At 34.4% G+C, this 15,842-nt stretch overlaps 3 protein-coding genes and 1 pseudogene across 8 annotated transcripts; 3 read left to right on the forward strand and 1 right to left on the reverse strand.

Moving 5' to 3' along the window:
* The first annotated feature begins 849 nt into the window (after positions 1-849).
* LOC121774953 (protein yippee-like) lies at positions 850-3,351 on the forward strand. Of its 3 annotated transcripts, none has more exons than XM_042171873.1 (6): positions 850-1,012; positions 1,146-1,268; positions 2,377-2,420; positions 2,695-2,803; positions 2,887-2,942; positions 3,027-3,351. In XM_042171873.1, the coding sequence occupies exons 2-6, from the start codon at positions 1,173-1,175 to the stop codon at positions 3,112-3,114; spliced, it is 393 nt and encodes a 130-aa protein (XP_042027807.1). In that variant the 5' UTR covers positions 850-1,012; positions 1,146-1,172; the 3' UTR covers positions 3,115-3,351. The 3 variants fall into 3 exon arrangements, with proteins under 3 accessions (XP_042027807.1, XP_042027806.1, XP_042027808.1); XM_042171872.1 differs by having other exon boundaries at positions 1,153-1,268; XM_042171874.1 differs by having other exon boundaries at positions 1,165-1,268.
* Positions 3,352-3,402: 51 nt separating this feature from the next.
* Positions 3,403-3,487, forward strand: LOC121775621 (annotated as a pseudogene).
* Positions 3,488-8,070: 4,583 nt separating this feature from the next.
* LOC121775113 (uncharacterized serine-rich protein C215.13-like) lies at positions 8,071-12,808 on the forward strand. 4 transcript variants are annotated; one of them, XM_042172089.1, is made up of 7 exons: positions 8,071-8,416; positions 8,510-8,844; positions 9,118-9,238; positions 9,510-9,542; positions 10,225-10,339; positions 10,981-12,030; positions 12,105-12,808. In XM_042172089.1, exons 2-7 carry the CDS (start codon positions 8,679-8,681, stop codon positions 12,354-12,356), a joined length of 1,737 nt encoding a protein of 578 aa, XP_042028023.1. In that variant the 5' UTR covers positions 8,071-8,416; positions 8,510-8,678; the 3' UTR covers positions 12,357-12,808. The 4 variants fall into 4 exon arrangements, with proteins under 4 accessions (XP_042028023.1, XP_042028022.1, XP_042028024.1 ...); XM_042172088.1 differs by having other exon boundaries at positions 8,071-8,319; XM_042172090.1 differs by lacking the exon at positions 9,510-9,542 and having other exon boundaries at positions 8,072-8,319.
* A 631-nt stretch (positions 12,809-13,439) lies between these two features.
* On the reverse strand, positions 13,440-15,132 carry LOC121773432 (clathrin light chain 2-like). The gene is made up of 3 exons (XM_042170291.1): positions 14,800-15,132; positions 14,101-14,254; positions 13,440-13,918 (listed from the first exon to the last, which is right to left on the reverse strand). Exons 1-3 carry the CDS (start codon positions 15,060-15,062, stop codon positions 13,640-13,642), a joined length of 696 nt encoding a protein of 231 aa, XP_042026225.1. The 5' UTR covers positions 15,063-15,132; the 3' UTR covers positions 13,440-13,639.
* Between the last annotated feature and the right edge of the window lie 710 nt (positions 15,133-15,842).

Raw genomic sequence — 15,842 nt, forward strand, 5'->3', positions numbered from 1 at the left:
CCGAACCGAAAAACTGAATTTTTTTTTATTTTTAAAACCGAACCAAAAAACTGAAAAAACCGAACCGAATTTCAAAATTTCTGTTTGGTTCGGTTCGGATATTCGGTTTCCGGTTTTTTAGCTCACCCTTAGCTAGTACAATTATATTTTGTATATTTTCATGCATGTTTAAATCAAAAATGAAAATTTGATAATTGAGAAGCAGATAATTTTTCATATTTTGTCTAAATACAGAAAAAGCCCTAACATGAAATCATCATGTAATCTAATTAAACAAATTAAAGTTTATAAAAGCTTAACATGAAAAAGCATAAAGATATATAGAGTATTGTCAAGAGCTGGAATAGTGAGAAGACAAATTCGTGATGCACTTTCATGAATCCCGTGCTCAAGCTATTTAGGACTAGTTTTGTTCAATTTGTTTTCATCCAATCATGATGTTAATATTTATTTTTATATAGACTACTATAATACAATTATTGAATTATACCATCAATACTAAAATACTTTAGAAATTTTAGAATTACGAATTAAAAAAATTAAAATTAATATATAAAATTATTTTCAACTTAAAATTATATTAAGTCGTTAAATTAATAGTACTACTTGTTTCCATCTCCAATCAATAGTTTTGCTTTTACTTTTTTTTGAGTTGTTCATAAATCTTAATCACTTTTTAATTTTAGTAAATATTTTCTCTAATGAAAATTTCAACTATTTTATGTCAATTACCGAAATTATTGACAATGAATAGAACTAGTAAAAGCTTAATCTATGGATCGCAAAATTTCAGCAAATTATATTGCGATAGGTGTGACTTGTGAGCCCACTTGAGAGAGAGAAGAAAAATGGATTAATTAATTAATTATTGTGTCGATGTGTTTCCACAGTATATCGATGAGTGTTATGGACTAATCATCTTCGATTCAAGATTATATAGCTGATGCCATTCCTTCTCTTAGCCCACATTCTAAGCTTTTCCTGTCCACACTTGGCTTTATTGAATCTTGAGGTAAGCACCTATTTCAATAGTTTCTGCCCCTTTTAATTAATCAATCAATTTCTGATTCTGTGCGGCTTCCTCTTTTCTTGATCAATTTCTGGGAAAACCCTTTGTCTAAATTGTTTGTGTTTCAATTGTTTGGTGGAGAGAATCGAAATTAGATTGAGAAATGGGGAGGGTTTTTGTGCTGAATCTTGAAGGGAAGGTCTACAGCTGCAAGTACTGTGGGACCCACCTCGCTGTGAGTGAGGACATCGTCTCCAAGGTTTGTTTGTGCTTTCCCCCCTTTCAAGATTCAGTCTTGCCGCTTTAGTTGATGAAGATTGGTGCTCAATTTGTTGTTTTGATGAATATCATCAGTGTTTCTTGACGTTGGAAAATATGTGTTGTGGTTTTTCTTTATTCTGAATTGCTAAGGATCTACTCTTTTTTGGGGGTGTTTGGTTGAATTTGATGCAGTTTGAGCTCTGATTTTTTGCAGATATGAGTGTTTATTGTGTAGTGAGTGAGGCCTGCTGTTAAATTGTTGTCTAGCTTTGAACAATCCATGTTTAGGCATTCTTCTTGTTTGGCATATGCTGTATTGTATGAATTGAGTGTACGGGGAGATCCTCGGGTGATGATTATGATGAATTAATTTGCATTAGATATGATTTCTTGTGCGGCTTATGATGGAACGTAAAAGGGGTTGTTGTTGTTGTTTCTACATTGTGATTGAATTCGATCTAGTGATGCTTTTGCAATGAACAGTTTAAGCTCGATTTTTGGAAGATATGAATGTTTACCGTGTAGTGAGTAAAGGCCTGTTGTTAAATTGTTGTCTAGCTTTGAACAATCCATGTGTAGGCATTCTTCTTGGGTGATGATTATGGTGAATCAATTTGCGTTAAATATGATTTCTTGTTGACGAATATTTGGTATAGTTTTGCTGCTTACATCGTCTACTTTCAGTTTTAGACCTCCCGTGCTGTTTATGATGAGATTTTCTTCCTATTTATGTCTTCCATCAATGAAGTGAATTGCAAAACCTTCCAATGTGATGCTTAGCTGACCGTTAGTTCTACTTTTCCCTTTTCTAGTGTCGAAAGTGACATCATATTTGTTTTTTGTAGTTCTCTAGGTAGGCTGATTTACTGGTCACTGCTTATTAACTACGGAGTATATAAAATCGTTGATTTCTTCTAAATTTTGGAGAACATGATATCTTGAGTTCATTTACGGGTGATTGCTTTTATGTTTCTTGATTCTGTTAGTTGATGACTCAATGTATAGGATGCTGATCTTTAAGCTTTCAATGCGTTCGAAAATTAGCTTTGCAAGCATAAGCATATTTGACTGATTTTCATTTTCTTTCTATATTATTTTCCCTTCAGTCTTTCCAATCCAAGCATGGGAAGGCTTACCTCTTCAACAAGGTGTAAGTTTCTTGATTCTTCGCTAACTAAACTATCCGTCTTGGATCTATCACTAATGCGAAAATACGACTTCTTAAACTCATAGAGTTACATCAGTGGTATTCTTTTTGATCCAATTCTATTTCTCATTCCAATTCAAGACTTAATAACTCACGAAATCTCGCAATTTCTTAAATGCCACTCCCCAACAATAATTAGGAACTTAAGTGCAGTCGGAAACGGGGGGCTAGATGTTCAAGTGCATCGTGACTAAGAATTTCTCATATCCACGTGCAGATCTAACGTGACTCTCGGGGAGAAAGAAGAGAGGCTGATGATGACTGGAGCTCACACCGTTGCTGATCTATACTGCGTCCAGTGTGGTTCGATTGTTGGGTGGAAATATGTAATGCACCACACGATTTATAATCACAGACACACTTGTTTTGAGTCTTCCAACACATAATCCGATTGATTGTCTATCTTTAGGAAATGGCGCACGAGAAGAGTCAAAAGTACAAGGAAGGAAAATCTGTTCTGGAGCGGTCTGTCGAGCTTCTAGATCTGCAAAATTACGGTTTAAGGTAGTCTTACTGTTGATGGATTTGCCTTGTTTTTGTGTTGAACAGGTTCAAGATGTCTGGTCCAGATGGCAGCAATTATTGGGGGAACCACGAGGCACATGCCGTTGGGGGCAGTGACACGGACGACGTCTGATTCGAATCTTGATTCAAATCTATGGCTCACAATTGTATATATTTTAGCCCTCCCAAGATTTGTGATTCTTGAAATGCTAGAAATTCCTCATTTTGAAGCTTTCCATGGAGTATCATATATTGGTGTCTAAAGACTTTGTTGTGTACATATTTTACTTGAAACAATTTCAACATTGTTCTTCATTCCCTACTTCGACAAGTATTTGCAATTTATGGCATGAGATTTTCTAATTTTCTACTTCTTGTGGGTTGTGATTTTTTTTATTGGTGGTGTGTTAGTTTTGTTGTTGTCCCTTCGAGGACATCCGATAAAATTGGAACGATATAGAGAAGATCAACATGACCTCGCAAGGATGACATGCATATCCTTCTTTGCGAACGTGAGCATAGGTGTATACACATGAAAATAAGGGGTACAATTATACCCTAAAAATTAAGTATAATATAATATCATTATGAATTACTATTATAAATAAAATATTGCATCCTTGGTTTTAATTCACAACTCATTTCTTCTATATCCATGCTTAATAGCACATTTATTTAATATCCATAACAAAAGAATAGGAGGAGAGGCGGGCGAGAATTTAAATATCGAGTGAGAAAGACGAAAAGAAGGAACAAATGAAAAAGAAAGTTGTTGTTGCGCTATACAACTGCATGTCGACTGTCACTCGATATTAACACTACGCCAACTGCTCTGCCAACACCTCCTTCTGGTCTAATTATTTATCACGCATCTAAATCAAAAATCCTGGACACACCATCGAATGCAATAGACACAAATCTCCATAGATTATAAACTTTTTTTTCCTCTATCATTTTTATACGTAACACTTATTTTATCTAAGTTCTCAGTATTGGGCCGACATAGTTAGTATTCAAGGCCCAAGTATAATAGTACACAATTAAAATCACAAAAATGAATACATTGTAAAGCCCAATATCTTATTATTTCAGACTTATATTTTACTTGACAATCATTATCAACAACAAAAATAGTTTTCGACAAATCTTAACTGTTAACTACACATTCTTATAATCAATAATTAATTAATGGTAGGTTAAGAATTAATATGTCTATGATTTAACATTGAGTTGCATCGCTGTAACCTTAAAACATATTACAAACCCAGTTTAGAGTATGCTTTAAGGATAAATAATAAATGGATTAAACAAAAATAGATTCTGTTTTAAAGTATTTAATCCTGGTCATAATGGTTGGAGGTGGTTACGAATGTTTGGTGAGACATTATTAATAAACAAATCTAATTAAATCGGAATAAAACAAGAAGTAGGTGGCCTTGATAACATTGGTTAGTGTCTCAGTGCCTGTACAAGACATTCTTTACTGCAATAAATCAATTATTGCAATAATGGATAATATATAATACCCTCGTCCATGGACAAATACGGTGTTTTGACTTAGGTACATATTTAAATAAATAAATAAAAATTATTTAAAAAGTCAATAAAAACATAGAGAGTGGAATGAGTTAGTGAAATATAAATTATATTTATTAGAGATCAAATTTTATAAAAATCATGATTTTTTTTTGTTGAATTTCGGCTCGTCCTGTAATTTTAAATATCAGCAGAAAAAATCATAAAATATGGATCTGTTCTCAATTATCGTAGAAAAAATACAGTGATTGCAAGTAAAATATAGATGATGTTTATCAATCAAATAATGATATTTTTTTATGTATTGACAACGTCATTTAAGTCACTGGTAATGACGTATGTGTATAATTTTTAATGCAATATAAGATACAATTTTATGTTAAATTTTCATTATTGAATAATTGAGAAAAAAAAATAATTATTATGTTGAATGATTTTCCAAATATTAAAATTACGTGACCAGATTTGACTAAACTTTATAATTCTTTGAACAATTTGTCTTCTACCATAAAATAGAAATATTTAATAACGGGTGAAGAAATATGATATTTAAATAATGTGCGTGTAGTTGAAAGATTCATCATTTTTATAATATAAAGTGTAAAGTACAAAATGTGAAACTCCACGTATCAGATTTATCAAATTCAGAACAATTGACATTTGTATCTGTCCTTATTTTAAATATTTATATTAGTATTATATTTTAGTTTATTATTTAATTTATTTTTTTGATAGAGATAGTCATCATGTTGCATACCCTTTGAAGTAAACTGAATGCTATGGATGATGCTATCTTGCTTCCTACTTATGGAGCCCCCCATCTTCTCTCTAACTTGGCCAAATAATGATTGAAAAGACCGACATATATGTAATCTAAAATATCAAATAATGCATTACATAAATTATGAAAATTGCATATTTACATATGTATTTAAATATGTTAGTAGTCTACAAATTTATGAAAAATATGTCATTTTTTGTTTGTCTCACACCTTTTAAAAATTTGAACGGAAAATTGCAAATTTTCAAATTCGTAATTGTCACATCTGACCAATTTTTATATTGATTAGTTTCTTAGCATCAAACACTGTCGTTCCATGTCGTCATATTACTACACATTTGTGTTACTATACATCCATATCATAAAAAAATGTTACGTATGTACTTCAACTAGGATCAGATTTTAAGAAATACTACTCCATAAAAGAAAATATGTGAAAAAATAAAGTGAATTGAGACTCCTAATCACCGACGAATCAAAATGGCAAACTGGGACTCATAATCTCAAATGGAGGGAGTATTATCTATTGAATTTCTTTTTATGTATATTAATGCACATAAGTTAACATTATCGTCTATGCCAACGTCCATATTCTATTTATTGAATTCTTCTTCATAATATAGCCTGAATTATTTCAACTATAATTAATGATATGTAGACAAAATTTGACATTGAAACATAAATTCTAATACTTCCAAAATTGTAGTTATTGCACTTATGGGAGCTCTTGCAAAAAAAGTTCGTGGACAAAATTTATGCGTTGTGCATTCATAGACAAAATGTGTCACATCTAATTCTAGGAGAAGAATGCCATAGAGGTGGATTATCAAGACATTTTCCAACTCATTAGGAAAAATGTTAAAAAGGAAAATCGAGATATGAAATTTCATCTATGTTATAGTGAGCAAGTTTTCATTGAGAGACTTAACTAATCAATTATTCTCCTCTCTTTAAAAGTGAAAAGTCTTGAATTTAACCTCATTACTCCTTAGGCCATCTATAACTCATACAAAAAAATTAAGCCAAAAATTATTATTCACCTTTTGAGGCCGATATTTTAAAATTTAGCCACAATATCAACAATTCAGTCACAAACAATAATACTACTAGTTATCTCTTTAAATTCATTATTTTTTTTATTAATCTCTAATTTTATATATTTCTTTAAATTGCGATATTTGTACATACATTTATCTATATTGTGAATGATTGGAAATAGAGTATCATTTATCTATAAGGATTTGTAAGATAATGATATATTCTTTGGATATCATAGTTAAAAATTAAAATGTAGGATTAATCGTATATGTCCAACATGAATTGGAATTAAAAAAAATTATTGAGAGAACACGTGGAATATCAATGCACTACTTCTTAATTAATTATGTATCCATACATGTACAATATGTGGAAGTATATATGGTTATAATTTCACATTCCATGGAAAAATTATTTTGTCTTGTTCTTTATATGCGGTGTACGTATTGGCAAATAATTATTGTATAATTAATAATAATGGTACCACTTTATCCAAATTAACTTCGAGTGGTCATCAGTATTTTCTTCCATGATGATGAATGTAAGTACAAATCAATGAATTATAGAACCTTTCACATCTTATAAATTATTGTCTAGTACAACCGTTGTAGCTTGTAATTAATTAAGTACTACTACTAATTAATGAATTATTGAACCTTTCCCATCTTATAAATTATTGTCTTGTAGTATATATATATAACCGTTGTAACTTGTAATTTGGATTATTCTCATTTAATTGAAGACAATTTTTCATCAGTGATTATGTACCAAAATTATGAGCTACATTAATTTAATGGCAGTTCAAGAGAGTAAAAGTTTGTTCAATATTCACTTTGACCTATAGCAACAAAAAATTAAAAATAAGGTCCGAAATATTATCTCACCAAACACAAATAGCTAGAAAATGTGACAGATAACAAAGAAAATAGAAATATACATAAAAATTGGAGTATAAAAATGGGCTTATCCCATAAGATAAATTGGACCTTTTCCAACTTCCTACATCAAATTTTCCAATCACAAGTATCTCTCATAATTTCTCTCGTGATGGACCACCTACTTTATTCAACCCCTCCCAATTAAATTTCTGAATTTAATATCGCATTTCTAATTATTTAAATATGTATTTATTTCATCCGCAATCAATAGTAATGTATTTTTCATATTGATTCGGAAAAAAAAATTCTTTCATAGTAAAATTATTCTCTCTGATTAGACTGAGTCTTATTTATATCTCGCTTATACTTTACCAAATTTTTCGTTAAAACTTATATCGTCCACTATTACTACTATTGATATTTAATGTATGTAGTAAGATCTATTTTTATATGAAATCATAGTCATTTGAATCTTGAACTTTGGTAATTGTTAAGTACTATCAATTACATGTAGTAATATCAGTTTCATAAAAGTTGCAATTGAAATGGAGTACTAATATAATCACAAGTACTGTATCAATTTTTTGTAGTAATCTCATTCATATAAAATGAGGTAAAATCAATTATTATAAGGGAGTAGAAATCAATTATATATGGCAGTAAAATTGTCACTGTGTGCCTAATTCCAACCTCTATCTCCCACATATTTTATTTTGATTATATATTAAAATTCATAAAATAATTTTGTATTTTCAGCAATAAAAAAAAGAGAAAGCAATTCCCTTCATCTGAAGAAATTCGAAAATCATTACAACCGGTGGAGAGTATAAATTGAAAGAAAACCGCCCAATTTCCCATTCCACCCCTCATTTTCCCTTGAATTACACCCTCTGCCACTCTCTTCTCCATCTCTTCAAATCTCCTGTTCTCTCTCTCACTGACCCACCGTTTGGTTGCAGGATGTTGTAGAGCAAAACCGAAGCTTAATTCATGAGTTTTCTGTGTTTTTTACTCAAACATTCCGGTGATCCGAGATCTGTCTTCGCTTAATCACTGCTGCTGTCGACGTTATATGCTGAGAGATCCGCGGCCTAAGCTGCTCGCGGTACTCTCTCTCTCTCTCTCTACATTCAAGACGGTTGCTGACATTATTGCACGGCAGTGTTTTGTGTGTGCGCGTTTTCTCTATCTAGGTTTTAGCGGTGTGTATAAATGCGGAAATTTCGGTTTTTTGTGTGAAATTTTGGAATGTGGACTGATTTTGAGCTGCTTTTTGGTGTAAATTGTGGCTCCAGGTGGTCGAGGCTGGCTCGTCGATCTTCGTCGCCTTTTTTTTACTGAGGATTAAGCGTTTCCTGAGCTAGAGAGAAGCTAGGGTTTTCGAATTCGGGGGTTATGGAATGTGAATGGAGGATTAGGGTTTAAATTAAGCGTTATCGTGTTGTATTTAATTAATTTTTGGGGATGAATCGGAGTTTTAGGGCTCCTGAGAGGGGGCAGATGGGGAGTCTGAGATTGAGGGATAATAAAGATGAGGAGTTGGCGTTGTTTCGGGAAATGCGGAGGCGCGACAAGGAAAGGAACGATCTTCTCCTTCTTCAGAACTCCGACGAGTTCGATGCTCCACTTGGTAATTTGAATTTTCGATTTTACATTTTTTTTCTTTTTCTTGGATGAAAAAGGCTAGGTGTTTCATGATTAGTTTGGCAATTGATTGTTTACTCAATCAATTTGGCAGATTTTAATTTTTGAATGTTTTGTTTGCCTGAATATTGTGTTTGGTAGATTCATGTACTGATCTGATTCTTATTTTTAATTATACTTTTCTTCCAGTTTTCAGTATAGGATTATAAATTAAGGAAAAAAGAAGTATTATTGTTATCTTACGTATCCATGTTTGCAGGACAAAGGAGTGGTAGTTCTCCAATATTTAACATAACTTCCGGTACCACTGCGCCTCCAGTCCGGAAGAACGTTGCTGACGAGTTTCTCAATTCGGAGAATGATAAAAATGATTATGATTGGTAATTGCAGCTTACTTCTTGTATGTTATTGTGCTTTGTATTTCTTTTGATATCCTATGGTGTGCTGAGTCCCTATGAAGGTGAAGTCTTGAATTATTATGTGAAAGGGCTTCAAAACTTGATGTGAACTCTTAGTAGTTGGAGCTCAAGGAATGGCACTGTGTACATTATTGTAATGAAAACTAAGTATTCCTAATGTCTTCTAAATCCTCTTATTATGCATTATCGTAATTAGCATGCTAATTTAACAAATATGTTCTTGACTTCACAGGCTCCACTGTATATGCAGTCAAGATTTTGTCTGGTGTGGTATTTATCAAGGATCAACCTTTCCACACACATTGGGATATCATAAGACTATAATTTATACATTCCATTTCTTCATGGAGTATATTTTTATGGAATACATAATGTTTAATACTCTCACTACCCTAGCAGCTTTTGTTAGTAATTGTATATTCTTGCTTTGAATGCATTCATTCATGTCCTGCCTGAATTCATAAATCTATCTGTACATGATTAGCTCTTTTTTCCCACTAGTAAGTACTAACTAAATAATGTTATGTTAGAAGTTGACCACTGTAAATTTGGATAACCATTCTTTCATTTTGCTCCAGTGGTAGATATTTCTCTGGAGGGGTTACAGACTAGAGTCTGACTAGCCTGACAATGGCTACTACAGAATCAAGTTCAGCCTTGATTTTCTTTAGCCCATCTGTTTTGATTATATTGTGGTTTCTGGTGTGTTTTTTGACAAAGAAGAATGTGTTACTTCTTAAACATCTTTGCATCTAGAGATGATTTAGCATCTTTGGGAATAAATTGCATTTTAAATCAATCTGGATCTTTAAGTGTGATTTCTCAAAGTTATATTCACTGCTGCTGGTGTTTAATTGGATTTCTATTTCGATGATTGTTCAAAACTTTTGTATGGAGTACCCTTCATTGTTTTTTCTATTAAGATGCATAATCATGTATTTTTTCAGGCTTTTAACACCTCCTGGCACACCACTTTTTTCTTCACTAGAAATGGAAGGACAAAAAACCGTCATGAGCCAGCTAGGCACTCCAAAAGCTCGTCCTACTGCTCTTAAGTCTAGAGTAAGTAATCCTACTTTCTTTTATTCTGTGCTGTAATACTAATAACTGAAAACTGTTAAGTGGCTACACCTTGTTTGGGCCGATATATGACTAGGGGTGATCAGTTGGGTTTCGGATTGGGTTTTTGCCCGATACTATCTGAAAATCCAAAAATTTTCTGATCTGAATTGTCTGAAAATCCCAAATCTGAACTAAGATATCCAATCTGATCCTAAAAACCCTAATATCCAATACCAAAAATCTTAAAATGTGAAAATCCAATACCAAATTCCGAAAATCTAATACTCTCAAACACTGTTAGATTTGTTCCACACAAAGGTTTTATATTTGTTAAGTTTACCATTAGAATTGGTAAAACTTCGTTTCGATCATAATATTCACGTAGCAAATGTTAAGATGCCCTTGCTTAATGATGTGATCTGTATTTTTATATTTCTAATTTCTAATGTGTGATATCTGCTGGAGCAGTTGAGTGGAAATATAAATAGCTTATATTTTCAACGTTTATTTCAATGCAAACCTCTTGTTCTTGTTTTGTTCTGTGTGCGGTAGAAGCACAATCATTATCTGCCATATACATATTATACGAACATTTTTAAAATTAATTTAACTCTTATTCCAACTTATTTCTGTGACTGAAGCTTGCCAATGCCCAATCGGAGCACGCTGCTAGGAGCAATTTGTCATCCAGACAGCAAGTCTCATCTCCTGGGCTAAATACTTCAACTGCAGGACTTCGCCGGCCAACTTCTTCCGGTGGTCCTGGGTCAAGACCTGGAACACCAACGGGTCGCCCAACTGTGAGCTCAATATCCAGATCCACCTTGACCTCAACATCAAATAGGGCTGCATTGAATGCGTCAGTTAGAATAACCTCCAACCCTACGTCTAAAATGTCAACCACAACATCAAAACCTTCAAGATCTTCTACACCCACTTCTCGCCCCACGTTGTCTTCAGCAAAGCCCACAGGTCCTCCAAGATCTTCCACCCCGACAGGCAGGTCTACTATAAGATCCTCAACACCGACAAGCAGCGTGTCTCTACCAGCATCTAGGTCGACATCCAGAGCCTCAACTCCTACTCGGAGACCAACAGCATCCTCTGCTACAAAAACGCCTGCTGTTTCATCAAAGTCTCCAACGACCTCTTCAGTTGCCAAGCCAGTTTCTACTGCCTCGAAGAATCCCATGCAAGCACGGTCCAATTCTCCTACAGTGAGACCTAGACCATGGAAGCCTTCAGAGATGCCTGGATTTTCTCTCGATGTTCCACCAAATCTGAGAACGTCTCTGTCCGACAGGCCACCTTCAGCCACTAGAGGTAGACCTGGTGCACCAAGTTCCCGGTCATCATCTATTGAACCACCTTCAAATGGAAGGATTAGAAGACAATCTTGTTCTCCTGCAAGAGGCCGACCTCCTAATGGTATGAGCCGTAACAGCGGAAGCTCTGTGCCTGTTCCCGCTGCAAGTCGGTTGCATGCTAAGGCTAATGACAACGTGAGCCCTGCTCTAGTCGGAACTAAAATGGTTGAAAGGGTTATAAATATGAGGAAACTAGCTCCCCCCAAGCAAGACGATAAACACTCTCCCCACAGCAGCTTATCCGGAAAATCCTTATCACCAGACAGTGCTGGGTTCGGAAGAACACTTTCAAAGAAATCCTTAGATATGGCCATGCGACATATGGTAATATAATTATTCATTATCACCACACGCACATAATTTTTGTCGACTTGATACACAAGTGTTGTCCTTTGCAGGATATAAGACGGACTATTCCAGGCAATCTGCGGCCTCTTATGACCAACATCCCCGCATCCTCGCTGTACAGTGTGAGATCGGGACCTAACAGAAGGACAACCAGCATCTCAGATTCTCCGCTTGCAACAAGCAGTAACTGCAGTTCTGAATTGAGTGTCAACAACGGCCTATGCATGGATGGGGGCGAAGCAGATGAGGATGTGAGCAGTGACAAGTGCCTCCGTTCTCCACGAAGCTTACGGGGCAGGTGATGATGGTACGTATTTTCTGTTGTAGACACCGCTTTCAACTGAACCACTACTGGCAAGCAAGAGTAACAACTGAAACATAATGAGTATATGCCATTCAACTATCCTGTATTAATCTGTATCAGCTGTCTTCCAGTTTGTTGTTTGCCGGCTAATCGAATGTAACACCTATTATTGAATCTCTAATTTGTTCAAAGCTAATTTGAAAAAAATTCTGTCAACATTTTGATGCATGTTAACTGCAGAATTTCATTGTTTGTGGGGTTGAATTGACATTTGTAGATAGTTGGGGGGGGGGGGGGCTTATGAAATCTCAACTGCACAAAATTGTCTATTGTATAGTGCATAAGGAGTGGTAATGCTGAAAACTTCCTTTAAACAGGACCACATTATCTGTACTTTTCCCCTTTTTATACCTTTTTATACTAATGCTAAGGGCACTTTCTACATCAAAACTTATATTATTCACGTGTTACATCAGCTTTTGGACTATGCCTCAAACACCCACGTGCCACAAATTAGGTTATGCCACAAAATTTTTAATTACGAATACAATTAAAATAGAAAGAAGAAACAAAGTTACACTTCCGGATTGGCCGAACCCATGGACTAAGCAGAGAAGGTGGTTGATGGGCGGCTCGGCGCCGAGCCACCGATGGTGCGTCATGGCCCGCGTAGTAGTATCATCAATCTCATACCAAAGTCGATCCACATAATCAATTGTGTAAATAGTAGTAGTATATGTCATAAAACCATGCCGGACTGGAAAAGAGACTCTAAGCAATGTCTATAAATACTTAAAGGTGAAGATATTGGTGAAAAGAAATTTGCAAGTAATGATACAAAAATATAAATGCAATATCCAGCTGAAAGAATGAGCCTTAATGATAAATATATAATTTTTGGGATACAACTTACAATGACAGAGCGACTATATATATAGACAAAATAAAAACCCTAATTTTTAATTCCTTTTATAATCTATAATGAAAGAATTATCTAACTTCATGATTCTTTTCCTGTGTTATTCACTTTCAATGTTGAAATATAAATTAGTATACCAATTGTTTGCAGTTCATAATAAAATTTTAAGATTTCAAATTTAGGCGTTTAATTATCTCTTCTTGGTTATTTGTCAATGTAATAAAAAAACAAAAGGTAATCTCCAAAGATGATAAAAAGATACATTCTCATCTACGAATGTAATCTTTAAACCTTGTGATGTGGCGTTCTAGGTTGAGCTTGATCTATTGGCTGTGTCTCTTCACGGGGTGCGTTGGATACGGCTAGGCCCGTGTCACGACGGGCACAGCAGGAGACTGGTTGAGGTGGGGAGGGGTGTTTTGCTTCAGCTTCAGCAGTAGCTGCCGCATTCTGGACAAATCAGTCGGTCTCCCTGGCTTAGGCCCTTGCACCACCACGACCGACACCTTCTTCTCGTCCTTCTCTTTCTGGCCTCTTCTCTTCTCTACTGCAGCAACCTCCTTCGGTATCAGCTCTGCTATAGATTTCCAATAATCCTTGTCAGCTTCAGCATGAAATTTCTCCAGATTAGCAACAAATACCTGATCAAACAAGAATCACTCAATTAATCAATTCTTGATCAACAACAACACCAATCAAACATCAACCCTTTCACAATAATCCACATCCACTGTTGTTTGCTTTTCTATAAGATACTAATCGAATTTGCGCTAATACAGACTGGAATAAGGTAAATCGACATGGTTCTTTAGCGTGTGCGTACCTGCTCCTTTTCGCGGTTAGTCAATCTGTTGGTTTCCGAGGTGATTTGCCTCTTTCTGTGAAACTCAACCTTGTAGTCATCAGCTTCAACTATGATTTGGCTCAATAATTCCCTCTCTCTCTTCTCCTTCTCCTCTAACCGAGCCGTGTTTTGCCTGTTAACCACATTAAACATACGAAAACGTGAACTTCGACTGCCTATTTCAACACTTACACACATATCATACAAACTCCCTTCAAGCTCTAGATTGAATAGCATATAACATAAATTAAAATGTAAACAAATTGGAATATATTAATCCAAAACCCATTCATTATCAAGATTTTATACACTTTAACAGGTTATGTGAATGCCACTACATCCATCCATGATCCATTTAACATTAATCATTAGAATTTATAATAAAACCAACAATTTAAATTTGTCGAATGATATAATCAAGCTGAATTAACAATACATGAGCCTTTTTGGTTCCAAGAAACGATCTTTCCCCTAATAATGAAAATTCTGCATCCCAAACAATTGAAAATCCATCTAATTGCAATAATTATAGAAACACAATTGAAAATCCAATCAATTTCTCAATAATTGTAAAAAAACGCAACCACAAAATAAAGAGCACTAAATCCATCTGTAAAACCCTAACACGATCATAAAAATCCCCAATTCGATAACCAGAAATTCAAAGAAAGACTTTACCTTCTCCATTCTCTGAGCGCGTAGCTCGCCTCGTGCTCCATCTCCGCCGGTGGCGGGAGAATCGGACCGTTGTCAATTGTTTCCGACGAGAAATGCGAGGGATCAGTGAATTCTCCGCCGGAGGCGTAGGACGGCGGGGCAAAATCGGCGACGGTCGAATCAAATGTGGAAAACGACTGAGCGACAAAGCCGTCGTCATAGGAGGTGGCTGCCGGGAAAGCACCGCCGAATTGATCGAGCGAGTGAGTGAAGGGAGACGACATCGTTTTGGAGAATTATCGGTTTTGCTGATCTTAATTCTTCACCAATGGGTGGTGAATCATATTCCATTAATATATTGGCTTTTGGTATATGTTGTAATAAATGAATTTAATGGTGTTGTGACTATAATTTCCTGCTATTATTATTGATTAATTTCATTTAGGCCTGAGGATTTGGCAATCAAAATAAGTCATTTTTATTAAATAATTATAATACTAATTATTATGATAGATTCATTACTGATAATATTGGTAATAAAAGTTAATGCATATTGCCAAAAAAAAATCAAAAGTTAATTATTTTTTGATCAATTTCTCAATTTTAAAAAGTATGTGTATCATAACTTTTACATTTTTCTTAGTTGTCCATTGATAAAATTTAGCTATGTGTACATTTATTCACGTGACGTATACATATCTGAAAATTAAAGATGTGAGTGACTAATTGTATTGAATGGTATCGTTTATATATCTAAACGTTTTCCATATAGAATTGTTCGTTTACCACATCATGTATACTTTTTCCCAAATAATATGAAACTATGAAATAATTGAGAAACATCTCAACCTTGTGATATAATTAATCATCCTTTTAAAGTGAGAGAATTGATTAAAAAAATGACGTAACTTGATAATTTTTCCGACAATTCATCAGGAAAAGGCTACACGCTCTTCAGACTCAATTTCTATATTGGCTTCAGGAAATTTCACTCATTTTATATAATTTAAATCAGTTTTCCTATCGTTCAACATGCACACAACGACTATATTATCACTCTCAAC

The sequence above is a fragment of the Salvia splendens genome, chromosome 17 (assembly GCF_004379255.2).
Source record: "Salvia splendens isolate huo1 chromosome 17, SspV2, whole genome shotgun sequence".
In the NCBI taxonomy this organism is placed as follows: Eukaryota; Viridiplantae; Streptophyta; class Magnoliopsida; order Lamiales; family Lamiaceae; genus Salvia; species Salvia splendens.